This window comes from Desmodus rotundus, chromosome 1, assembly GCF_022682495.2.
Source record: "Desmodus rotundus isolate HL8 chromosome 1, HLdesRot8A.1, whole genome shotgun sequence".
Lineage (NCBI taxonomy): Eukaryota > Metazoa > Chordata > Mammalia > Chiroptera > Phyllostomidae > Desmodus > Desmodus rotundus.
This window is the reverse complement of record NC_071387.1, coordinates 159744362-159770844: the sequence shown is the minus strand read 5'-3', so window position 1 is coordinate 159770844 and position 26483 is coordinate 159744362. Positions and strand designations below refer to the sequence as shown.

At 37.4% G+C, this 26483-nt stretch overlaps 1 protein-coding gene across 3 annotated transcripts in view; it reads left to right on the top strand.

Moving 5' to 3' along the window:
* The window catches only part of VCAN (versican), a 106148-nt gene that overhangs the window by 16200 nt on the left and 63465 nt on the right, over positions 1-26483 (top strand). For all 3 annotated transcript variants that reach the window (XM_045197905.3, XM_045197903.3, XM_045197904.3), the window contains exons 3-6: positions 227-604; positions 3687-3861; positions 3947-4074; positions 20278-20571. In XM_045197905.3, coding sequence (XP_045053840.2) covers positions 227-604; positions 3687-3861; positions 3947-4074; positions 20278-20571 — 975 coding nt within the window. The remainder of the gene's footprint in view (positions 1-226; positions 605-3686; positions 3862-3946; positions 4075-20277; positions 20572-26483) is intronic.

Below are 26483 nucleotides of genomic sequence, written 5' to 3'. Positions count from 1 at the left end.
AAGATTAATGCATATTTTGGTATATAAAATGAGTATTATTAATCTCTCCCTTTGTTATAAGACATTATTGAAATTGTATACTATTCTCTCTATATAAAATCTCTCTCATTATTTCATATATTGAAGATGTAACAAGTTCTGTAAGGGTTTCTTATCCATTTACATAAGTAATAGACTGTTGTTTTTTTTTTAGGACTATTAATTTGTTATTTTCTCTTTCTTCTAGTCAAAGTGGAAAAAAGCCCACCTGTTAAGGGGTCCCTCTCTGGAAAAGTCAATCTTCCTTGTCATTTTTCAACCATGCCTACCTTACCACCTAGTTACAACACCACCAGTGAATTTCTCCGAATCAAATGGTCTAAGATGGAATTGGACAAGAGTGGAAAAGATTTAAAGGAGACTACTGTTCTTGTGGCTCAAAATGGGAGTATCAAGATTGGCCAGGGCTACAAAGGGAGAGTGTCGGTGCCTACACATCCCGAGGATGTGGGCGATGCTTCACTCACCTTGGTCAAACTGCTTGCAAGTGACGCTGGCCTCTACCGCTGCGACGTCATGTACGGGATTGAAGACACCCAGAACACAGTGTCATTAACCGTGAACGGTAAGGCTTTGGAAATCTATAAGAAAATGGTATTACACGATACTTGGTTCAGACGTGTTCTAAACACTACTCAAAAGTAACTATTGTTCAAAGTTTGAACAAGTGGAAAAAACATCGATCATCCCAACAGTCCATATGTTTCAACAAAAAAACCCCTGTTATTTGTTTGGGGGTCGAGAGGAAGGTCACTTTTTGCATAGCAACTTGAATGATTCAACGTGGAAAATATAGTTTGTATACTGGAAATAATGAATAACTGAAGACATGGTGTATAGTTCACTATCATTACTTGTTATTGAGACCTATTTATATTACTTTCTAGGACTGTAAAGTCTATCTACCTTTTGTTTAAATTTTTCCATATGTGTGCATGCATGTGTACATGTACACACATACACATACACAACATATACATGCATATACACACTGCCCAACAACATTTTCCTTATTTTCCTCACTCCTCTAGCAAGATTGTTAAAATCTCTGAATTTGCTTTCACAAAATATAAATTCTGTCTTAATGTACATTGAACAAATAAGGCACAATAAGTAACATGGTACATATCACAATGCCTTTAAAAGGCCAAAACTCAATAAACATTTGAATTGGATCAAAACAGGAACTCAGATAATTTTTTTGAGGTTATTATACTAGTTGTTATTCATTGCCTTGCAATGAAACATTTGGTTTTAGCCATCTTCCAGTGGTGGCTTATACGTCATTTGAATTTAAGTTAGCAGTCAAAGCAAAGCAAAGAAAAATTGCTTTAACTGGGTCTGCACATAATGCCATAGCTCTTAGAAGCAGAATTTTTTGGCAAGTTACTAGGCAAAATTCTAATACCTAGACATGATGGAACACATTTTTCTTCCAACCCTCCATTTCCCTATAATATATTTACCTTTCAGAAATATATACAAAGGGCTTTATTAAAACTCTTTCTTGTGTAGCCAAAAGGAAATACTTTAAATGTCAGATGCAACAAATTAATTTTCTGGACACCCTTTTACATTTAGATTCTATTACTCTCTTCCATAAATCTATTTTTATATTATCCAGGTATCCACTAAATATCCTGTGTTCTTTGCTCTTTTAAGCTTTTTATCGTTTATTTTAGTTAGCATAGAATTGTTTGATGCTATTAGGATTTCTCTTGATAAATAGGTAATAGTATTAGATACACACTATATATAAATATATATAATAATATAAATATATTAAGTATATATTTAAAATGCCCAAGAGTTTAACAACATCTTAAAATTATCATCATTAAAGAATTAACAATGGATTTGCCCCTTGCCCCTCTGAAACAATGAAAATCCTCTGCTTGATCTCCTTAGCTGCATGAGGTATTCGAATTCTCCCAATAATTGCAAATACTTGTACAGACTCTTATTTGCTGCCTTGGGCACGGAGGCTCTTTTGTGCCCTTCACTGCCAATCTTCAGTGCATATGGAAGATTTTTAATTATCAAGAAGACTATTTGAAGTTTCAGTCAACATAAGACTAATTTACAAGTGTTCAAATTCCTGCTTAGCCTTAGAGATTATAATAAGCTATCTCTCATACTTACCAAATACCATCACATATATGTCTTGGCAATTTCATAGTAGTTCTGTAAAGGTACACATTTTCTGAAAGGCATCTGAAGATTTTTTCAATATCAGAGATGGGAGCAAAAGTGTTCATTGTCAGTGCATGTTGCTTGGTGCCTATGCAGGACTTTCTGTGTTGGCCCTGATCACATGTGCTGATCTACGACATGGCTTCCGTTCCCTCACAGTTACTTTATTGGCACAAACCTAAGATAATCTAAGTATGGACATGTGGGAGATTCTTATAGCTACATGTCAGGCTGTAAAAGGCAGACTTTTGTCAACCCCCAGTAAAGTACTAGGAATAAAAGGAGAGTGGAAGTTATTTCAGAAACCCAAATTCATTCTGCATAACAAAAAAGAAAAGTAGTCAAATGATATGACTCAAAATCTCGTCCATGAGACCCAGGCGCCCCAATTTCTATTTTCCTGGGACCTCTCAGGCACGTTAGCTTGACTTGCTTTGCCAACTTACAGAAGTGAGTCACCATATTTATTTCAGTTATAAATGGAGATGCTCTTGCTGAAGTGGGAGGAGAGGACCACAGCTCCACCCCAGCTGCTCTTTCTTCAGCCCTTTGACAATTCCTTGAGCCCTGGAGGAGCGGAATAGCTACTAGTTTATGCAAATCCTAAAACACAGGAAAGTGAAATTTGAGACAGGTACCAGGATTCCTGACTTGACTTCAGGACTTCTTTGGGATAAAAGTCCTACATTTTATCTGTTATAAGGGAGCTCTTAAATTATGCTGGTCAGATAGTAAATATGATAAGCATTTGAGTAGTACTTAGTAACCTATCCAACATTTTAAAATCCTTTACCTAATTTGAACATCATATTAGTCAAAGAGCATAAGCAATATTAGTCACACTTTAAGAAGGAGGAAATTAAGGCTCAGTACATGATTAAGAATTTGTACATGTTTAAGGAGTTAATTAGGGATTAAAACAAGCCCTCTCACTCATACATAGTGCAGTATCTTTTCCATCTTAGTATATTGTCCCTGGAAGTAAATATGTTTTATGTTTAGGAAAAGTGGTGTTCATGAATGTTCCACATGCTTTGAGTTGGCTCTGGGAAAAATCATGAAGTAGAAGTTGGTTTTGTGGCCCCTTAACTCTTTTCATCCCTTGCAATTGCTCCCTTTAGTTGTCCAGTGTTCCCGTGATAGCCTGAATACGACCTGTATTAGGACAACTGTCCACCTTTTGGAACTTAGTGGCTTAAATCTTAGATTGTGTACATGTGAACAGAAAATGTATGGCTAGGGAACTTTGCAGTGGAGCAGAATGGGACACCCATGGCATTTCTGGGGCTCCTCATATCACCATCATTTTGCATAATGCTACATAAAGTAAGAATAAAGAATTATCATGACATTACCATGTTAGCAATAATTTGATACATTGCTCCAATGAGGAACTTGGCACACTGTGGTGGCAGATTGAACGCGCCTGTAATTGTTTGCTGCTCTCTCTGCAGGGGTCGTGTTTCACTACAGGGCGGCCACCAGCAGGTACACTCTGAATTTTGAGAATGCGCAGAAGGCTTGTTTGGATGTTGGAGCAGTCATAGCAAGTCCGGACCAGCTCAATGCTGCCTATGAAGATGGCTTTGAGCAGTGTGATGCAGGCTGGCTGTCTGATCAGACTGTTAGGTAAGATGTCTGGGGGCCACAGGCTTTAATTCATCAGGTTGGGAGTGAGAATCAGGTGCTAATTTTTGGTCCTTTATTTCCCCAGATATCCCATCCGGACTCCCCGGGAAGGTTGTTATGGAGACATGATGGGGAAGGAAGGTGTCAGGACCTATGGATTCCGTTCTTCTCAAGAAACTTATGATGTGTATTGTTACGTGGAGCATCTGGATGGTGAGAGGTTTACATTTCCCTAGTATCATTTGAACTGAGAAAATGGAGGAAAGACCGGGAGCATGTTGGAATAAAACAAGTCTTCATGCCTGTTTGCATTCCAGCAGCAACACTGAGTTTAAATGACCATGTGATTCTGTGGTGAAATAAGCTTAAAGTGGAAAGAGAAGAAGGGGTGTGTAAATGGTTATGCAGGTTAGACATGTCTTCAGTTAATAGCAGGTTTCCTTTCCACTATGCTTCTATTGGGCTGCTTCCAGTACACTTTTAGAGTGTTAGGAATAGAAAGCTCTAAGGGTGGTACCTATTCTTGTGAGAACTTCAGGTAAAATCCTGTGATGACAAACCAATGTGAATGCAAGTGTTGATAACACCCCAGATTACAACTAAATAACATAAACTAGCCCAGGAAGGGTTTTTATGTTTCACTTCTGTTTATTTTGCTACTACACTGATATGCAGAGCAATCATTCATTCATTTGGCCAATCAACACATTTAAAAAAAAAACAAAAACAAAAAACATCTGCTTTGTGGTAGATACTCTGCTAGTTGTTAGCAATGTGAAGCCAGGTAAGGTATGAGCCTTGCTTTAAAGATGCTTAGAGTCTGATTGGTTTGTACTATCATTTCTCACTCAGCATGAGTTAGAGAATCTTTTTTTTTTTTAACTTTTTAAAATTGATGTTCTAATACAGTTGTCTCCATTGTACCACCACCACTTTCCCCTGCCCTACCCACGCCCATAGTGGGAGTTGGAGATTCTTAAAGACAAGTTTAAGTTCAATAGTGGCAACCTTATCTAAGGGGTGCTTGAAGTTTTATTGTAAAACACATGCAATACAAGTTTCTGTGACTTTTGAAATGGAGTTTCATTTGTATCAATGGATATCTCAGAAGCCTAAATATATAAATAGAAATATTGAATTGACTTATACATTTAATTTTGGTTGGGTACATATAAAAAGATTGATTTCAATTTTCTTATCTGTAAAATTAAGAGATTGGACTAGATAATTGCCATGGTCTCATCCAACATTACGATTCCATGATTTGAGGAATTGAATAAACAACCTCAGAGACTGAGAGCTAGGAGAGGAGCAGCTTGTATGTTCCCAATGCCCTGACTAAATTTGCATCAGCGGGCCTGCTTACAAGGAGGCTGCTGAAGTGTGGGTCTCCAGCATCTTAACATTCTCATTTTAACTATCATTCAACACTCGTACACGTATTTTCTAAACCAGAACTTCAGATACTAACGGTTCCCTTTTTCTTACAGGAACAAAGGGAAAAACACATGTAAAGTCCAAGCTACGATACGTAGTTTTTCTTCTTCCTTTACTTTAGGATTCATTGACTAGGAAAGGGTTGGGAAGAGAATCTAGTTCTAGGAAATAAATTTGGCTATTGCTATTTCAGTAAGATGGAAATTTGTATGCAAATTCAGTAACATGGAATTTGTTTAATCACGGTTGCTTTAATTTAGAATAGCATCTATCAGAGTGATAATTATAATAAAAATTTCTGGAATATTGGTAATACTGGAACTGAATCAAAGGTAGTTTTGAAGTATATATAAATTCTAATTACCTAAAAGAGTTTTACCAAATATAATTGAACTGATGGCTTTCGGGTACAAATCCATGGTCTGATCCAAATGTGAATAATCATCACGAGCCAGCCTCCCCGTTGGAAAGACAGGCCCATGCACTCACAGTGCTCTCGGAAGGAAAGCCTAAGCCCCCTCTGTGTGTGTGTGTGCTCCATTCTTTTCCTGATGGAGCTATGGAACCCCGCCCTAAGGCTGAAAACTCCTTAACTCATTTTGAGAACAACCAGAGGACTTTCTGCTCCTGCAGGAGTCCTAGAAATCCCATGCCTTCTGTAAATGCTGTTTGAGATAATACTTTGGACAGGATCACTGGGGATCCCTTGCCACTCTGAACCCACTGACAGCTGGGTCCCTCATAGTCTGTGCAGACTATGTCTGTGCAACTAGTGTGCGAGGAGAATTGGAAAGTAGATCTGGGAATGTGCGTGTGCAAAACAAACAGAAGGACTTACTAGTCATACAGGAGTCTTCTTCTACCTCCGTAAACATCATTTCTAAGGCAATTGTTGTTTGTAAAACCAGCCCAGGCCCCAGTGTAACCCAGCTGTATTTTGCATAGTGACTTAGGACAAATGTTTCACATATTTGATGGCTGAAAACTTGTGATGTGTAATGTACCATAAATTTATTTGGGTATTTATATAAAAGCAACAGAATTTAAACCTTTTCTTTCAGCACATTCAAGTTAGAAGACAGAGATAAAAGAATCAGTTTAAGTCCTGATTGAAGCACTGGCTGAAGTTTGTGTCAGTCAAGTAATAAGGTTTTTATTTGTTTCATAGAAGGAATTAGACAATTCTGAAAGATATTCAGTATATTTGCAGTGACACTGTGCTGGAAATCTTTCCCTCCTTGCTTTCTGTCCCTTGGAATAATTAGCAAATCTTGGGACACTGGTCTTTTCTCTCTTAACTTGAAATTGGGCTGGTGGTTGGGGGTGAGGAGTTGACAGTGACTTTTGTGACTGATGATGTAAGAAGAGCACAAGGTTGTCCTTGTAAGGTCTCTCTCCCTCCTTTACTGAGGTGTGTGTCCTCCCTCGGAACGAAAGGCCACTGGCTAAATTGTGAATTGATAAAAGTTCTTGTAGAAAATTTACTATTACTGTTACATCTGGTATTTCATGCCACATTCATAAGAGGTCATTTGAAATGAGCCAAAAATTCCCCATAAGAGGTACTGATTGCTGTACTCATGGGTATGATAATTTCCACCTATATTTTATTGTATTTTCAACAGCCAAGTGTGTGTGAGAGAGGTGGTGGGGCAGGAAAAACTAAGGATATTGATGTACTCAGAATGCATATGGTATACACAAGGTAAAATTATGAACAAGGTAAAATATTTCAGTTAGAAGCTGTATTATTCCAGATGGTATAATGAAAAATCCACTGAAGTATAAAATTAAACCTAGTCTAAGATAACATTAATTTTGTTTTAATTTAGTTATTTATCATCAAAGGTATTTAGTTGACAGGATGTCAACCTTCGTTTTTTTCCTTATTTCTTGTTTTATACTACCATATTCATCCTGACATGTATTTCTTTATAAGAGAGAAAAATGAATCTGGTCCTTATTCTAAGGCGGTAATTCTAACACAGTTATGCATATGAACAAAATATTTAATTCTATTTTAAAAAATAACCTTATAAGTATAACAGATCAATTACATTAGCCATATTCACCACCAAGCATTCCAATAGTAGCTTGTGTTCTTAGCAATGGTCTAGATGTTCAGGCGGTTTGTTAGCCACCATGCAGTACCAGCAAACTGTTACTAAGCAATTGATAGAGTTAAGATTCTAAAGTAGGAATCTAGTAATTATGCTTTATAAAATAATCCTTATTAAGAAGCTTTATCTGTGTTTCCTGGTAAAGTAGATTTGGAAAACATTGAGAAAGTTCCTTCTTAGAAAGTTTAATTTTTGTTTCCAGGTAAGGTAGATTTGGAAAATGTTGAGAGAGTTTAGAGAAGAGTTGAGATGGATACAGAGGAGACAACTGAGTAAAGGATTGGGGTTATTTGGGAGTGGTAAAGACAGTGCCGAGAGAGGACTCTTGGGTGGCAATTAAGTTTCTTATTGTTAAGAGTAGGAAGGACCTCAACTGAGCCCCAGCTCTGCTACTTATTCATCGTGAGATCCTGAGCCACCCTTTACCTTGCTAAGCTCCAGTTGCTTTTTCTGTGAAATGGAAACAAGAGTACTTACTTTTTAATCATGGTATGAAGATGAAGTGGTTTAATGTGTAAAGTTTTTTATCACAGTGCATGGCACAAAGTAAGTGCTCAATAAATAATAGCTGTTATTATAGCTTATGGATATACGAAAGCTTCTTTATTTCCACTGAATTCCTGAAAAGAAGAAATAAGGTAAAATTTAACTTCATTAATTACATTCAATATAAATTTTTTTTCTGATAATGAATATTGTTAAATGTAGAAGGAATCCTGGCAAGCTATAACATTTCTTCTCTGGAACTTTCTTAAAACTAAAATGAATCTAAAATGTTATGACTGCAATCCTCTGTCAACGGCTGAGTCCCGCTTGGTACTTTGAAGGACACAGAGAATAACTGGAAATAAGTCACTTTATGAAGAAGGGTAACTTTACATCAAGGCATTCTGAATATGATAAATTGCTTGAACATTATTGAATAATTAAAAATAATACTGTAGCAAAATAAGAACTCCTATATTATCCCTCCTAAATTGTTTGAAATCAGTTTATTCTCTAACAGAACATTATCTTCAGGAATTAATCTGGTGTCTGACCTCCCGCAAAGGGCACACAAACATGTCCACTTTGTCGGTGGAAAATTTAAGTACTTCTGAAAGTGCTTTGTGATTTACTGTATTTCTGTGCTGAAAACTGGCAGTTTAATAGGAAGTATTTGTGTATAGTTGTATCTATAGCAGAAAATGATTCCTAAATAAGGTAGATGAAAGTGTTGGAAAGAATGGAGCCCAACGTAAACATTCAGCTGAGAAAACACTCAAACGTTTAAGGGAATGTTCATTCTTTTTTAATGAAATCAATGGATTGTTATCTGGTTTACTTATGATAGCAGGCACTTGTAAGACAATAGTTCGCTTTATACAGGGGTTTAATTCTCCCTGCAGATAATCAGAGGTAGTAGATGAGGTCAGACTGCTTTCTTTCAAGACTGACCCTTTTATCCCCTTGCAAATGAGTCAACACTTCCAGTCTTGTCTCCAGATCTGACAAATGATTGATCCAGGAGATCCTTGCCCTTCTGACACTGACAGCCTTGGGGACCTACATTCTATTCTTCTGTGACCTGTATTTCTATGCAGGCCTAACTTTTGGCTTTTACTTCACCTGGAATAACTACCACCCTAGTATTCCAAGTCCCTGGCTCTCTCACAAGTTTCCCTAAACTTTGATGTGTCTGTACATTGATGGGCTCTTTCATTCATGTCATATCCCCCATCTGAGTCCCAGTTGATCTCTCTTACCTTTACTATCTCTGAAACTTGAATGTCTGACTATAATCACTCTTCTGCACAGCCCCCTTCTCCTACTAGCCTGTGAGTTCTGGGAGGGAAGAAACCATGTGTATCCCCACTATCTTCCTGGCACATAGTAGGTGCTCCATAGATGGAGTGGAATAAATGAGTGAATTAATAAATCAACTTCCAAGCAATAGGAGCCCACTCTACTCACCTCACTTTATTCTTGCACCTTGGAAAACTTCACCTGTCTCCAGGCTTCATCACCATTCTACTTGCTTCCCAATTTTCTATTGCTCCAATTTCCTTAGCAGTTCATTTAATTTCATTTTAGTTCTCCTATATGTAAACTATAAGTCAAATGTCTTGTAGTGTAGATGATCAAGGTGCAAAAGTACACCAAAGAGAACGCACACACAAAAAGAAAATGAAAATGTTTATTTCTAGTTTTGCATGTCTAACTCTAACCTTTCTTCTGAATTCTATATTCATATTTCTGGTTTGTGAACAATTTTTATGACTCATCTCTGCTTTTGATTCTTATAAATAATTACCTAGTCAGTGTTGTGTAGTGAATTTTCCATTGCTTTCCTCCTCAAGTACAAACTCTGCCTAACTTTTGAAACCCCTCAAACTTGGCTCAGGAGTAACCTATTTGACCTCGTCTCCCTCTCTCCAGCGTGTGCCCTCCACAGTCCCTGTGCTGGCTCCTACCAGCCCTCGGCTTCGGTGCCCTCGGAGAACACACACCCCTCAGCTTTCCAATAGTCTGCTCTTCCCTTGTGCCTGAAAATGTTGCTTCCGAGGGCTCACCTTTGGCTCTCTCATCTCACACTGAGATTTCCTGAATCTGAACCCTGCTTTTCTTAGATTTAGTCCACATATTTGGTGTTCAATTATCCTCTGGTTGCTTCATATTCATCAAATACAAAATGTTATCTATTAGTTCTATTTCTGCAAAACTTCTGTAAACTCCGGGTGGAGATAAGGTGCTAAACATCTTCTATAGCTCTCTCAACCACAGTGAAGACCTATTCCAGTAACAGACACACAATAATTACTCAAATAATACTTGGTGGTAATGGCAGTATTTCTCCAGACTTTGTGTTTTTTGGAGACTGCTTCCACTACCCTTTCATTTCTATAATATTTCAAATACAGCTTAGTCAAGCTTTGCACCAAGCTCTGGCCACCAAATTTACTAAGGATTTTTTTAGCTTTATTGAATCACCAAGATACTAATTTTTCTCTGTGAATATCTCCTCTCACTTTTTTTCTGTGGTGTCTCAGGAATAATTCCTTTCTAGAGATACTCTTTTCTGCTCTACAGCCTCTCACGATAATTTCCCTTCTTTGCCTACCCAGTCAATTGTCCTCTGTGGGATTGATTCCTTTGTATCTATTTGTAAATTATAGGTTAATTTTTCTACTTCTCCTCATGTCAAAATCCAGGAACGCTCTGTCCCCTCTGCAACTTGTCTAATGCCTCCATGTCATCCTTGTGTCTGACCTAGAGCCAAATAGAACCTTTCTTTTGGTTACTGTATCAGCTCCTTTAGAAATGCAAAGCAAAAAAAAATTAGGTAAAGGCCTGATTGTCCTTAAACAGGTCTTAGAGTGAGGCTTAGTTCTGGCCTTTTGGGAGGCTTTAATTGGAATAAAATCAGATATCGAATTTGGAAATTGTGTGATTTCCTACCTGTAGATTCTCAGATTGGCTTCTAATTTTAACAGAATTTACAGCATGTAATCTACAGAATACATCACTCATGAGAGTTATTTAAGAATTAGTGATCCTGAGCTTGTTCAGTTAAAAAGCTCCAAGTTCAGCAGATGATTCAAGTATTGATTCTGGATTACAGAACCTCTCCACATTGATTGAGGCTGGTGCCATAAGATGCTGAAAACTTTTTAGCTATTCTCTGTGGAACTCACAAATCATAGGTCACAGCTATGGCTATGCTTCTTATATAGGCTTTGGAGAGTAACATAACTTGTTAGGGGTTTGAAACTGAACCTGGAGTTGTTTCTGTTTAAGTGTGTGAATGGTCTAGCAAAGAGCCATTGATGAAGGCAATCAGGCACGGCACCTCTGGTAAATGGCATCTTCATTCAGAGTAGTGACTTCAATAGACTGACTATGAGGTAGTCACAGGTAGGATAAGGAAGGAAACTATTTATCATATGGCTGCTTGTCAGGCATTAAAGAAAAGCCACACCCTCCTTTTCGAACAGAAAGTAACAGGCGCAGAGAGGTTAAGTGATTGCATGTGCCCTGTCCTCTGTCCCACTGCAGGTGCCCTCAGGGCCACGGGAAGATTTCCCAATAGGGCAGCAGCTCTCACAGCTCCCCCGAATCTCCCATTTATCACATGAAAGTGTTCTAATTCTTATCTGACTGATGATTGCAGTACTGATCTTGTTGCAATGATTGGAATTGCCGAATTCTGTGGTAACTCTATTTTTAAGTTTTTGAAGAACTGCTAGTTTGTTGTCCAGCCTGGCTGCGCCATTATAAACTTTCACTAGCAGTATTTTGGGGTCCTGCTTCTTTCACTTTCCTGCCTTGTTTTTATCTGACTTTTTGATCATAGCCTATCATAATGGGTATGCAATAATATCTGATGGTTGTTTAGATTTGTATTTTCATGTTTGCTAATGATTTGAACAACCTTTTGTGTGCTTTTTGGCTGTTTACATATTTTCTTGGAGAAATGTCTATTCAGAATCTATGCCTATTTTTAATTGGGTTATTTGCCTTTTTGTTACTGAGCTGTAAGAGTTTATAGACTCTAGATTTGGGTGCCTCTTTCAATACTGAATATTATTTGCAAATATTGTCTCTCACTCTGTGAGTAGTATTTTTACTTTCTCAGTAGTGCCCTTTGAAGCAAAAAGATTCTAATTTGTATGAAATCCAGTTTATCAAATTTTTCATTGGTTGGTTGTGCTTTCTGGTGTCATAACTAACAAACATTATCAAATCCCCAGTCATGAAGACGTACTTCTGTATTTTCTTCTAAAGTTATATGACATTTGCTTACTTACATTTTGATCTATTTTGACTTAATTTTTGTATGTGGTATGAGGTAAGAGTCCAAATTCATTCCTTTGCATGTGGATGTCCATCCACCCCAGCACCACTTGCTGAACAGACCATTCTTTTCCCATTTAATGGTCTTGGCACCCTGTTGAAAATCAATTGGTCATAGATGTATGGGTTTAGTTCTGGTCTCTTCCTTATATTCCATTAAAGTTTATGTTTCTACTTAGGCCAGTACTATTGTCATGATTAATATTGCTTTGTAGTAAATTTTCAAATTGGAAAATGTGAGACTACCAACTTTATTTTCTTTTTCAAAACTGTTTTAGCTATTCCAGGTCCATTGAGTTCCCTTATTAATTTGAGGATCAACTTGTCAATTTCTACAAAGATGCCAGCTGGGATTCTAGTATGGATTACATTGAATTTCTAGATCAGTTTGAGATGTATTGCTATCTCAACAATATTAACTCTTTGGATCCATGAATGTGAAATGTTTTTCTATTTTTAAAAAATCATCTTTAATTTCTTTCAATGATGATTTTTAGCCTTTGGAATATAAGTTTTGTAGCACTATTGTTAAATTTAGTCTTGAATATTTTTTCTTTTTGATGGAAATGTAAATGGGTGTTCCTCTTTTTCTGTTTGTTGCAAGTGTAGAAATGCAATTGATTTTTATACATTGGTATCATATCTTGTATCGTGCAACCTTGCTGAACTTACTAGCTCTGAGAGTTTTTTAACGGGATCCTTAGGATTTTCTGTAATAGTTTTTTTTTTTTTTTAATTTTATAATAATGCCTCAAAAAATCAGGGATGTCTTGACAGAAACTCCTTGAAGCATGTGACAGTCTTTTGCGTTAAGGTTTTGATGTCAAGGTCTCCTCAACTACTGAATTCCAAGAGGTCCTTTGGGAACACAGTGGCCATTTACCTTTCAACTGCGAACCCTAAAAAACCACGTGCACACAAACGCGAAAATAGGCCAACTCTCCTGTGGTGACCTGCAACTACACTGTGCCTGTCAGACCAAATGACTTGTTCAGCCTCTTACGCATTTTGAAGACACAGGCACCCAGAGTTTTTAGAACTTCCTTCTCACTCTAATTAAAACCGTACTGCTCTGTCAATGGGAAAGAATAAGATCGACATCCTGAACAACATAAAAATGTGTTTAATTGTAGTGGGGCTTCCTGTGTCTTTCAGCCCTTCAAATTGATGTCCGTTGAGTGCTTGTGTAATAACACATTGACAAATGCATGGTTTCCTTTTCCCGTGAATGTTATTTGATTTAGAGGACGTTAGCTGACTATCAAAGCTGACTAAGGAAATTCTCTAATAACTAACTGGAGGTTACAAACTTTAGAACCCAGAGTCTATGCTTTAAGCCACAGTATGCTTCTACTTCAGCCTAAGACAAGGGAGAAGTTGGAAAGGCACTGACCTGGCTTCCCAGTCTCACCCCTCCTCAAATTAGAAACATCACCAGCCTCCCACTGGAAAGGAAGTGAAGTTACCTGGGCAGACTGCGGGGCTTTCTGGTCACTGTTAACGGGAGGCAGGCGGTCTCTGGGAAGGTTAGAGAATCAGATCTCAGGGGGATTCAACATGCTTTTTTGCATCATCTACAAACATTAGCCCTCAGAAGATTGTATAGCAGTGTGTGTTAGCTGCTCACCACACATGTACAGCTGATGGGTTTCATCATCCAGAGGATAATGAGCGTGAGTCTTCACCGCTTTGATCCTGTGTAAGTATTCTCGGGCAAAAAAAAAAAAAAAAAAAAAAAGACAGAGAGGAAAAGAGGAAGAAAGACAAAAAACCTCCTTTGAAAAAACTTAAAAGTCAAAACTTCAAAGTTAATAATTATGTTGAATTGTTTTATCACTATAGCACTTGCTATATACTATAAGTGGTTTTATTATTGTATGGGAATTTATAAGCTCATTTCACGTGCCTATTTTCAGCTCACACCATATCTACTTTTGCATACATTTATTATTTTATACCCTTTTGATCCAAATAGCAGGAAAATGGACAAATCTTGAACTTCCTTATAATGAAAAAATAAATTGGGAAGTTCTATTCTTAGATGGATCAAGGGAACCATGATTAGTTTATGAGAACTGATTTTTAGGCCAGATAGTTCCAGATTGAAGGGTTATGAGCACAGATAAACAAAAGAAGTACAAACATTTATCACGCTACCCAGCAAATACATCCAGCTGGGGAACTGTGGTGAGGTCTCAGCTTTGACTATCACAGAGAGAGCCTGTGGGCTGCAGGCCAGGAAGGAATTGAGTACTACCTGTGATCTGCTGATGCCTGCTTTCCTTTTCACCTTAGTGATCATAGGGAATGGTCAGCAGGAGAGAAAGGTTCTGTCCTACCTTTGCTCGAGACCCTGGCCCGTTAATAATTATTTTTCTGAATTACTCCTGGGTGTCACCTCTAGCTTTAGAACAGTATGGGTCATTTTTTATGTTTTGATTTATTGTCGTTGCTTGCCTTTTTAGTATGCGTCATTTTTGAGTTAGCTAGGAAACAGCTTTCTTATTTAGAAATCAGAAGTACAGAAAATGAACATTCATGGTCCAGTTTTTAGGGAGTGTTAGAGCAGTTAGTTGTCAAATTAAAGGGTTTTTTTATTAATAATTGTGATGAAGTTAATTCCCACGATTAAGATGAATTCAGTTTTTGGAATGTCAACAGATGTTAAAGTCTCACCAGCAATGTCTTCCAGTTTCTTCCAGGACATCCCTGGGAAGTTGAAATTACAGGAATATTCAGAGCCACAGTATTTAATTTTCAATTTAGGAAAAGTACGTGTTAAGAAGACTGCATATATGTTTTTCATAAAATATGCAAATTAGCCTGTGTGTGAAAGCCTCTGTTCTACACTGTATCTTACATATATGCTAATGTGAATGCATATGCATATACCTGGTAGAATTCTTACTTATAACAAATTAACTTGACATTTTATCTTAAGTAATGCATTGCTTTGTGTATATAAAAGATACTTTGAGTATTTCTTTCCTGACATTTTTTGCTTTAATCTTTATTGGGAGAAAAATGAAGTGTTCTCTCATAGGTAGATAACATTCGGAAACATGTTCAAATCTGTGCTCTAGTTACAAATTTGATAAGTGTCTTACAGATGTAGCTGCTTTGATGAGGTCACTTCTGGAACTTAATAGTGGGCTCATTGTCAAGTTATAAATGTGCTACTTGCCTTCCAGGAAGACAATTATCCAGTAAATCCCAAATACATGAAATTGTTTAGTTAGAAGTGTTCAGAAGTAGACATAGAACACAGCCATGTCCTAGTCTAATAAAATAGGGTTTTCTTTCACTGAAGGCTTTGCTTTCCCCCTTCTCACTCTATAGGTGGCATTGTAATAAAAACTCAGAAGGAACTTTTATTGCCTACATCAGAGGCAAAAAGGTGCCTTTAAGATACCCTCAGGGTAGGAACTTCCATAACCTGCCCAATTAAGTCATGTTGAAGAGAAGCCAAGCAAATGCGCTGAGTTGCTTTGCTTGATTCCTCATGTTTGCTTTCTCTTTCTGTTGTTCTTTAGTTCCTGACTTGGTTTTGCCTCTGGATTTTAGATTTTATCTTTTGATGCATCCTCTTGTGATTATTCATTTTTGGATCAAGAACTGAGTTACTTATTTATTACTGGCCCAGACTCAATATGAAACTGATTTCATTCCACCATGCTATAGTTTAAAACATATAGTGTGACCTGTAAATAATTCCTACTTATAAACTTAAAAGCTGAAAGAGGACCTATAAAAAATTTGAAAATTTTAATATCTTGACTGCTTCCTCAGTGTAACAGTGGTCAGTATATAGGGATATGGCATGGGGAGATGTGCCTACGATTTGCTATAGAGGAGAAAGCCCGATGCTTTTATTGGCTGTATCTTGTTTTACTTTTTGCAAAAAGATCTTTTTAAGAAATAATCTGGGTTTGGCTTAAAAACTGTCTTAGACACTTTGTCAGGGCTCCCTGCTCTATCCCAACACCCTTTGCTCACTTGAAGTCTTTGAAGCAACCCCGGGAGAGAGTGAACTTAATATGCTATTTGATTTGTACTCTCTTTAGTTTTTTGGCTCCTGCTTTGATTCTGTGTGGTTACCTGATCCACTTACTCTACTTCTACCTTGAGCAGGTTGACAAATAGGCAACCAGAAACTCAATACTAAGTTATAGTTGTTATGGGTCAACTGAAGTTCCTTTTCATCGAACACATATGTCTCTAGAGTAATGATTTTGAAACTATTCCAAGAAAAGGATCTATGGACTATTGAGTAGTATTCTGTGAAAAAAGGAGTGCTCTTGTCAAATGGTATGGGACTCCCAATAAATACTATATCTTTAAATGCTCAGAGAAGTTTTGCAGAAACGAGGCCGGTCAAATGACTTGTGCTTGTTTTCCTAACTGCAGTTGTCCATGGAGCCTCTTCTCTTCGGAATACCTAGGCACGTCTCAAGGCTCATCAGTTTTCTGTGGAAGACATTTTTGGAAATTATGTTTTTAGAACTTGAACTATAAATTAGTAATATTCCTGATCCACATCTTCAATAATAAGTTTTTTTACAGATTTATTTGAGAGAGAGAGAGAAACATCAATTCATTGTTCCATTTGTTTATGCATTTATTGGTTGATTTTTTTTTGTGCCCTAATGGGGGATCAAACCCACAGTCTTGGTGTGTGGGGACGACACCCTAACCAACTTCACTACCTGTCCGGGGCTTCAACAATACGTTTTTAATAGGTTAATTCTAATTTAAACAGCATCTCATCTACATTTGTATTATGTTAGATAAAAATCACATAACGTCAAAGGATTATCAAATTAAAACCAGGCATCCAATGAATTAAAAAATATATTTGACAGGAAGTTATAGAAGCCTTTTTGTGTATGTGTGGTTTGAGTTTTAGTATGAAACTGAGGCCAGGATATTCTGGCACATTTTAGAAAAACAAGTGATGTCTGGCCTTAGTAGTTTGAGGTCACTACATGGGAAGGGCAAAGTTTGGACATTTAACATATCAGTTTGTACATAGGCTCCGTGTTAATCACAGGAGTCCCGAGACACAGTAAGATAATTCTGTAATGTGGGTGCTTCGCCACGTCATTGGTCTCCTGCAGTGGGCAAGGTAACGTTCCTGTTAAACAATGGTAACTTAGGAGTCTTAGATATTTTTGGGGATTCAGTTAAAGGACGTGTTTTTCTCTTTTTTTTCATAATTTTGAAATAAAACAACAATTATAACATGTACATATCTTTCTTTATAAATGAAGTCTTAATTCTCACCTTAAAGTAAGTTCAATGTCAGTTAAATGTTTCTTTTTTGGGGGGGTTCTGAGTTACACAAGACCCAATAGTAATGCATCTTCCAATATTAAAAAAAATTTTTATTTGCCATGTTTAAGACATTTCTACATATAAATGAAACGAAAAATGGGCAGCCTTAGAGGAAACAATTTAATCAAATAAGTAAAATCATTATTTCATGGGTATTGGGTAGATAGATCAAAATTGTATCCTCCAAAAATGAATTAAATAATTGATGTTTTGACATAAAGTCAGATTTAACAAGAGTTTCTATATAAAAAGTTCTATAAGGAGACGTTTATGATTTAATAATAATAAGAGAATTCCCTTTTTAACCAGCCAGCCCCTTCTGAAACCTTTCCTTTCCTTTAACACCACAAACGTGTGTGTTGTTTAAGACAGGAAAACCGTTACCTACGAAATCATGCTGCCATTTTTCTTCATTAGCTCTTTAGTCTGGCCGCGTTTGGAGAAGTTGATTTTCCCCAACCGATCGACTAACATAGGTGTTTGGAGAAGCAGTTGTAATCAATTAATTATATTTCTTTGCCCTGTTCTGGTTGGCTGATCATTCCTGTTACTTAAGAGGAATAGTAGTTTTACCTCAAAGTAGAAGCACCTCGCAGTGCAGGAAACTAAGGCAACAAAAACGATCTGCCAGCTGTAATAACAAACCCAAGTGCTCCAGCTCGCAGGGAAACGGATTGGCGTGCTGCCCTCCTTCACACTTGCGTTCCTTTCAGGCTTAATGCAAGTGTGAGAGGAAGAGAATGAGGCCGCTCAGGGCCGCACGGACCAGTCTGTCCGTCTGCCTTTTCCCCCTGTTGCTTTGTGCCAAACCCATAGGTGAAATCAATCACCTGTCCCAGACAGCAGTTCCCCAAAGGCCTGCCGCAGAATTAGCTTTATTTAATGTGCTGCTTGGGAAGGGGGGAAGAAAAAGAGTACCTTGTGTCTTAACAAGAACTTGAAATGGAATCCGTTTAACAAATATTATGGAATACGTACTCTGCAACTGGTCTTGTGACCCTTATGCTTTTAAAACTCATTAGGGAGGGAGACTCTGAAGAAATGGAGAGGGGGGCACTTACATGCTTACGTGCATTTTTAGATTTGAGGTTACTAACCCTTCCCAGACCAGATCATTAAGTACAAACCTATTCACACCCCACCGTACCTTGTTCAGTCAGGTGAAAGTTGTTTTTCTTTCTCTTTTTCAAACAGCTCATACTGGGATTTGACCAGGTATTATCAGCAGCCGTTCTAGATTTATAGTGAGAAAAGCTGATATGTGTGATTTGGCTATTTTCCCCATAACTATTTTTTCTTTTTTTTTTATAAATCTATCACACACTCACAGAGAGTAATGGCTCTATTCATTTTAAGCAATTGCTTGTTACATCTAAGTTTGGTCGGGTGAAGCCCCAAACCGTGAGAGCTCTGGAGTCCCAGCTGGTTAATATCCCATAGAATCAGAAAGCGGCCCCAGTGAGAGGAAATAGGACCCACAGCTGCTGCAATAATGGGCTATCAACGTTTCAGCTTCCTCTGCATTTCATTTTACATCCCTTTTCCTGCTGCTGTGTTTGCTTAGGTAATTCTAATTCTGCCTCTGTCTTTAAAAAAAGACACTTGTGCTCAGGTGTGGAAAACATCATTTCATTTACATTGAATTATTTTCAGCCAATTGTTCTGTTACCCAAGGAAAATTCCAATTCAATAAACTGGCATTTCAGAGTATTTTATTATGGCATGTTAAATGGAAATAAACGTATTCTTTGTTAATTGGGCCTGGTGATTAACAAAGTAAATGTCCAGCCTTTCTTTGTTAATCAATAAGCAAATATAAGAGTCTCTCAAACTTAGTTAGAGCCCCTGCTGGCTTTGTAAGAAATGGAGACACGCTCCCCGCCCCCCTGCCCTCCCTGCCACTGCCCCCCTCCCCCAGACAGATTGCAAAATGCACCTCCCTGGGCAGAGCAAACAGGAAAAAAAGGTGCCACTTCCTCCCAGGAGGACTGGAGTGCCTTTGGCTGGGTGAGTGGGAGCTGATGGCCCCATTCACTCTCCACCCTGACCATGTGCAAGCAGTACCCCGCATATCAGTCCCAGCAGCCCTGAGCCCCACATGGGAAGGCAGGTAACAGCATCCCATTCTGATTCTATATAGCCCTTCCTGATTTCAAACCTGGAGGTTTTTTCATTTCGTTATTTGATTTGATGGGAGTTAATCCTTTTTGATAGTAATGGTATGTGAGGAGTGTCAGAGAATTACTATTTGATTTTAGTGAAATGCCCTCAGTGACAGCTCAGTACAACTTTTCCTTTCCAGTTTGCAATGTTAATAAGTACATCACAGGCTCTTTCATTAAAGGGGAAACCCATTTTTTGGACAATAATCCAAATATTTGCGTGGAAAGATTTGTGCATCCTAAAGAGTTAATTGTAACTTTATTATCAAATGACTGTTTCTATGGCCTATGGGTATATAGGAGCATTCATTTGATAATAAAATTTATATATATATATGAAAAATTTGGGGTATGTTATTTCTTATCATACACAAATAGCAACAAAATTAAGTAACTATTATGTTTTCTGCTTTAAAGTGTCAGAAGCTGCTGCCATGCCGTGAAAAAGTGTTACATGCTTTCCCCCTACGCCCCAAACTGGAAAGGAATGAGTAACCACACTTAGGACTTTTTTCCTCTTGTTATTTCAGGTGATGTGTTTCACATCACTGCTCCCGATAAATTCACCTACGAGGAGGCTAAAGAAGAGTGTGAAAACCAAGACGCTCGGCTGGCGACGGTGGGGGAGCTCCAGGCGGCTTGGAGGAATGGCTTTGACCAGTGCGACTACGGGTGGCTGAGGGACGCCAGTGTTCGCCACCCTGTGACTGTGGCCAGGTCCCAGTGTGGAGGTGGTTTACTTGGGGTGAGAACCCTGTATCGATTTGAGAACCAGACAGGCTTCCCTTCCCCTGATAGCAGATTTGATGCCTACTGCTTTAAACGTAAGTGTTTGATACCTTTTAAATGTTACAGATTAAAAAAAAATACTTCGAAGGCATGCATTGATGTTCAACTAGCAATTGGAATGGATTCCATGTCTTGCAGTGTGTGCATGGAATGGAAACAGTTCAGTAATTTCCAAAAGCAATCAAATGGAACAGCAGCAATATGGTTAAAACAATGGGAAGTTTGACAAATGGTTTCGTAAAGGGGATGAGGAAATGTCAAGTTGAGGTCTTCACTGTGCCCCGCTGCACCACGGAACATATTACTGAGTAGTTAATTTATATTAACTGTAGTCATTGCAATTGGTGCTGTAATGCTGAGGCCAACTATGGCCGAGTTGCATCCTTACATTCTGTTTACTTTGTCTTTGGTATATCTTTCTTTGAAATGGTGGAGAATTTAAGTCTCAGTAATTGCAGGTGAGTACTTGTAACTGACAAGGGTAATCATAATATTCAATTAATGCCTAAAGTGAACCATGCTATAAATAAAAATCTCCATTTATAGCATTTTGTTTCAAGTAAAAGAAATATGTGCCTTCTAAGAAATAATTCTCTAGTACCCATTGATGCACCATATATGCTTCTTGTAAGGTGTGACATGGGCTATCTTCGTTAGGCTTAATACTTAAATTTGTTTCAAATAATATTTTGCAACATTCACGATATAGTTATTTAAATTTTTCAAATGACCTTAAATTATTTTATCCAAACTAGTCACACGATATAGTATCATATTTGTCGAATGTGTAATTAAACAGACAAGTAATGCAGAGTCTGTTATTTCTGTTGGGACTATCTCATGACAGCCAAACACAGATCTCCTAGAATTTTGGAGTTATATTTAAGATAGAGCCATGTTATATTGAAATATAGCGAAAAGTATTTTACTAAGTTTCTAATACATCTTGTTATAGCAATATGTAACTGAAATGGATAGACAATAGCTTATTATGTGATTGGTTTCTAAAGTCAAATACACAGGCGTTCTTCATCAACCAAAAAGATACAGTTGGGGTATCGGTGTAGTCAGCAGAGTAGATGTTAGAGCAACGAACAGGCGTGATTTCAATACTGCTGTCTCCCAGCTCTGGTGCCTCTGCCGGGATCTCCTCCCATGAGCTCAACGTTCTGCATGCTAAAGCCACGAGTTGTGTATCAGCGCAATACAAGTGGTCCATAAAAAACCATTGAAAATACTAGCTTTTGTTTCTAAACCCTAAAACAAGAGAAAAAGTCTTCCTTAATCATTTCTAGGAAAACAAATGAACAATAATAACAACACTTTATCCCTAAAAGTAGAAAGACACATTCTCATAACAGTAACTTTTAAGTAGTTCGAGCTCTGTGACCGGTGTCACATGAAGTGACTGATACGACGGAGGGACAGCATCAGACTGCTGTGTGTTGGGGTGAAGGGGTTAGAGAGGTGGAATTAGGCAAGGAGTAAAATTCTCCAACATCACTAGTTGCTGGGTTGTATTTTTTTGTTCTTTATAAAACTGGCACTTGTTAAACAGTTTTTCCCTCTGAGGGTAAAAATTAAACCAAAGCCTGTCTGTAGCCCCAAAGAATTCATCCTGATGTATTTTATAAATTACTTTATTTTTGTTCAATGACAGTTTTACATTATTTGTTTGAATGAAGAATTCACATGAATGTGTGAAATAGCAAGGTACTTAAATTCCAATAGAAAAACCACGTACTAAAAATCTACATAAAAATCTTTAAAAGTTGGAAAGTTTAGGTCTATTGGTTTCTCTAATTCATTTGAATCTATGTAACTTGAACATATATAACTTATAAATACAATGGTTCAAATTTTGATTATTGTGCCACCTAAGCCAGAGGCTAGATTTTTGGTTTTTTCTTCTCTACCTAAGACCCTAACACATTCAAAATTTACTCAGCACATAGAAGGCTTAGAATGTTTAGTCATAACATATAAACCTTTCTTAAAGCACACACGAGGCCAACAGTTTCCCCAATTTCAAATTCCATTTTCAAAGATTCTCTTAGTATACGGGGCGTGCCAAAGTAGGCTTACAGCTGTGTGTTAGTGACAAACAAAAGCTTATTCTTATATTATTATATACTATTATATTATTTTTCATATGAACAACTGTAAATTTACTTTTGACCTACCCTGTATATATATGTATATTTCACTAGACATATATTTTAATTTGGAAAATATTCTCAAATGACTTGACTGCCACCCACTGTTCCCACATAGCAGAGTAGTGACTAAATACTGTAGGGTAAGTCTGTAGGGGTTGTAGCCTTAGCGACAGCTCCAGAAGTGATTTCAGAGATGTACAGTTGGTGTGATAAAAGAGAAGAATTTAGAAATATAGTCATTTTTCTTGTTTGGTTTTACCAAATGCAGAAAGTGGTGTTATAGTCACTTCTTGGTGAATGAGCAACAACAAATCTCACTTTGCTATAATTCCCTTTTACTTCTAAAATCATTGAATAGAATAGAACATTAATAATGGCTGATAATGCATATAACTAGAATTTATTTTGTCAAATTGATATTAAAAACCAGTAAATTAACATCTTTGTGAAGTAAAGTTTTCTTCTGCATCACCCTGTGATGATTAAACTAAATCGTACACTTTTGACTTTTCTATGACCTCAGAGTTGAGCAAGTTATGTGAAAGTTAGAGTTAAACAGGGCTTTGAAAGATCACCCCTACATCCCCAAATTTAAGTGAATCAAACGCATGCAAGACATGATAATCTCTCATTTGATATTACTAATGATTTCCAAGACAGGGCGTAGCCATGTTTCCTAGAAAACCCATTCTAATACCCTAATACCATCACTCAGAGAGTTTTTTCTAATTATCTAAATCCATCATAGTAGAGTTTGAGCCCATTTTCCCTTTTTCAGTTGAAACCGAATTCTACAACAAATAACATCCATCTCTATTATTGAACACAATTGTTCGGTTGTCCCTCAACTGAAACGATGTTCTCGTTTTGAAATTTCAATGTCTAAACCTCCAATCACCCATGTGATCTTGCTTTGAGTCCTCCTTGTTTTCACATCCCTCTGTTTGGCTAAGCTTGGAACTAAAAGTAGTGGCCTAAACAAGGCTAAATAAGTACCAGTTCAGATGCTATTTCACTTACATATTTGTTTACTTTTAAATTTGGCCTGCCCTTCTAACCTACAGTCAATTTATCTTTTTTGTGCCCTATAACCTGACCATAGGCGCCAACATTTATCCTTCTCTAATTGGTATTTTTAAAGTGTTTTCTGTTTATTGAATTTGAATCTGTTAGCATTCACTCATTCATAGAACTTTTTTTAAAGTTTGGATTTTAATCTCATAGTTTCAACCTATACTTTCCCCCCAACTATGAACCCCGAATCAACCTATTGAATATTCACTTTATTTGTGAATCCCTATGTTTATAATTATTTATGCATAAAACATTTAATCAGAAAAACTAATTTGAAATTAGTCATTTCCCTATAATGTAGGTAGCATGGGCATGAGTTAAATCGACAGGCATGCTGCTAGTAGGGTTTTTATATTTTATTAGAAAAATCTGCCTGATGTCTAACAATGGAAGCACAGAGAAGATAGTCCGTATGACACAAGACACCATAAGTACAGTGATGTGGAACACCTGTGTGGTAGACAGCTGCGGAGGCTGGAAGGGAGCTTTTGTGGGGCAGCAGCATGCTGACTTCTGTGGCTTCCTCAGTAATGCAGTGGAGAGGACACTGGTAGTTTGCCAAGGCAAAAACTTCTCCATGGGAACGCTCCTTCTGCAGGCATTGTGTTCTCACCTACATAACAATCATCATTATTACAGTGACATTTATGATATCTCTTCCGATGTATTTATATTTTTAAAAACGATTTTTGGGGGTGGGGGAAATGGTTGAAACAAATGGCACAGGTGAGGAGATACACTGAGTTATGATGGAAATCAGCTGTTAAATTGATATAAAATTCATCCAACCTCAAGAGGAAGTCTGAGGTTTTTCATTCCAAAGAGTGTAATTAATTAAGTTAATAATAGGCAGACATTTTAACAGGGCTCTAAAATTATTGAAAACCATTGTTGTTTTTTGGTTTTTTTTAGTCACATAACTCCTAGCTTTGTAAAGGAGGTTCTCCGAGATTTATTAAGTCACTTCACTGTGCTCCAGGCCTGGATGAAGCCAACCCAAGTGCTACAGTAATAATTGACAATGACATAGTTATTTAGTTATATTTTAATCTGAGTCCCTCATTTTCCAAACACTGTACAGGGTTTTCACAGCACTGTAGAAGTTGCTAGCACAGAACTCGGGTTGGAACGTATGGGGACCTGATCCACAGGCTCTCTGCACGGCCCTAATGCAGTTATCAACTCCTGTGAAGTTGACCTCATCAGCCATGGAAATACTCAGAGGAAAAAAAAGCAAGATTACCTTTTTTGTTGTTAATAATATGATTAATTTTTTTTGATACGCAGTGGCCTAAGAGCTTATATTATGTTTCCATGGGAACTTTCTCTGTATGTATATTTTACTATTTCCCAAAAGAATGCAGTTATAAGATAAACATGATATTTGGCAGTTAAATGAGGTAACAGTTATGGAATTTCAGAGGATATAGATAATTGAATTAAAAGAAAAAATAGTCAACCACACTTTGGTTCCTTAAGTTGCTCATGTCAATCAAAATAGAATAAAGCTTATTCCAGTAAATCAAAGAAGAAAGAGCTTTCCTTTAAAAAAGAAAAAGGGTATTTAACATAGTTTGACGAGTTCAAGTCTTTTTTTAAGTTTAGTGTTGTTTAACTATAAAAGGATAAATAGTGACAGACTTTAAAGATTATTTAAGTGCACCATAATGTAAATAGCCACCAAGCTTTCATTATAAAGTTGGTCAATCTGCGCTATGACAGCTCAAGTCTGATTTACAACAAAATAACATCATCTTATCATTAACTTTTTTAATAGACTTTATTTTTTAGAGCAGTTTTAGGTTTACTGCAAAATGGAGTGGACAATGCAGTGACTCCTGTGTGCCCCTGCCCCCAGCAGAGCCTCCCCCATTACCCACATCCCCTCCACGTTCATAGGGACCCACATGGACACATTGTAACAGTCAAAGCCTATGGTTTACATGAGGTTCCCTTCCTGTGTTGTACATTCTAAAGGTTTGGACAAGAATATAATGGCATGTATTTACCAATCCATTCATACAGAGCAGTTTCACTGACAAAATTAGGTTTTAACACAGTAGAGGGAGCTCAAAGGTACCCGTTTTGTTTTCCAAGGACTTCTGTTTGGGGATTATTAAGAGTAAGACACAAGATAGCATAGACCCTACAGGCATTACAACTCTTACCAGGGGAAATGGGTGTTACCCATACAACTAGTTCTAAGTCCTAAAGGATATAGCAAAACAACTAAGGTTTCCTCAGAAGAGTTCCTTCTGAGTTTAGTGGTAGCTAGTTTTTGATTTCTGAAAGTCTGAATTTGGGGGGAAAAACCCCCAGAATCTTCCTGTACTAAGCTGCTGCACTTTCCCATGTTGAGAAGGAATCTTCTCTACAACACTGTCACTTTTATACGCAGTTTAAATTTCTTTAAACAGGCCAGGCTGTTCTCTGTAAATCTGGATGCCTTATAATGTAGCATTTTATGATGACAGGTTACTTTTTATTGCCTGAGCCTATTCTTTCTGATGCTCCGGGTTGTTTCCAGTGATTTGTAATTACAGACCTAAAATACATCATGTGGGTACTTTATTTCCTGTTCTACATTTGGGTTTCATGCTAAAGTAGGCCCGGAACCAAGACCTTTAAGAGTTACAAACACAGTGTGTAGAACATAGAACAAAAGGTAGAACTACAATAAACACCAAGCAGCCTCTGCCAGAAACATTTTGTTA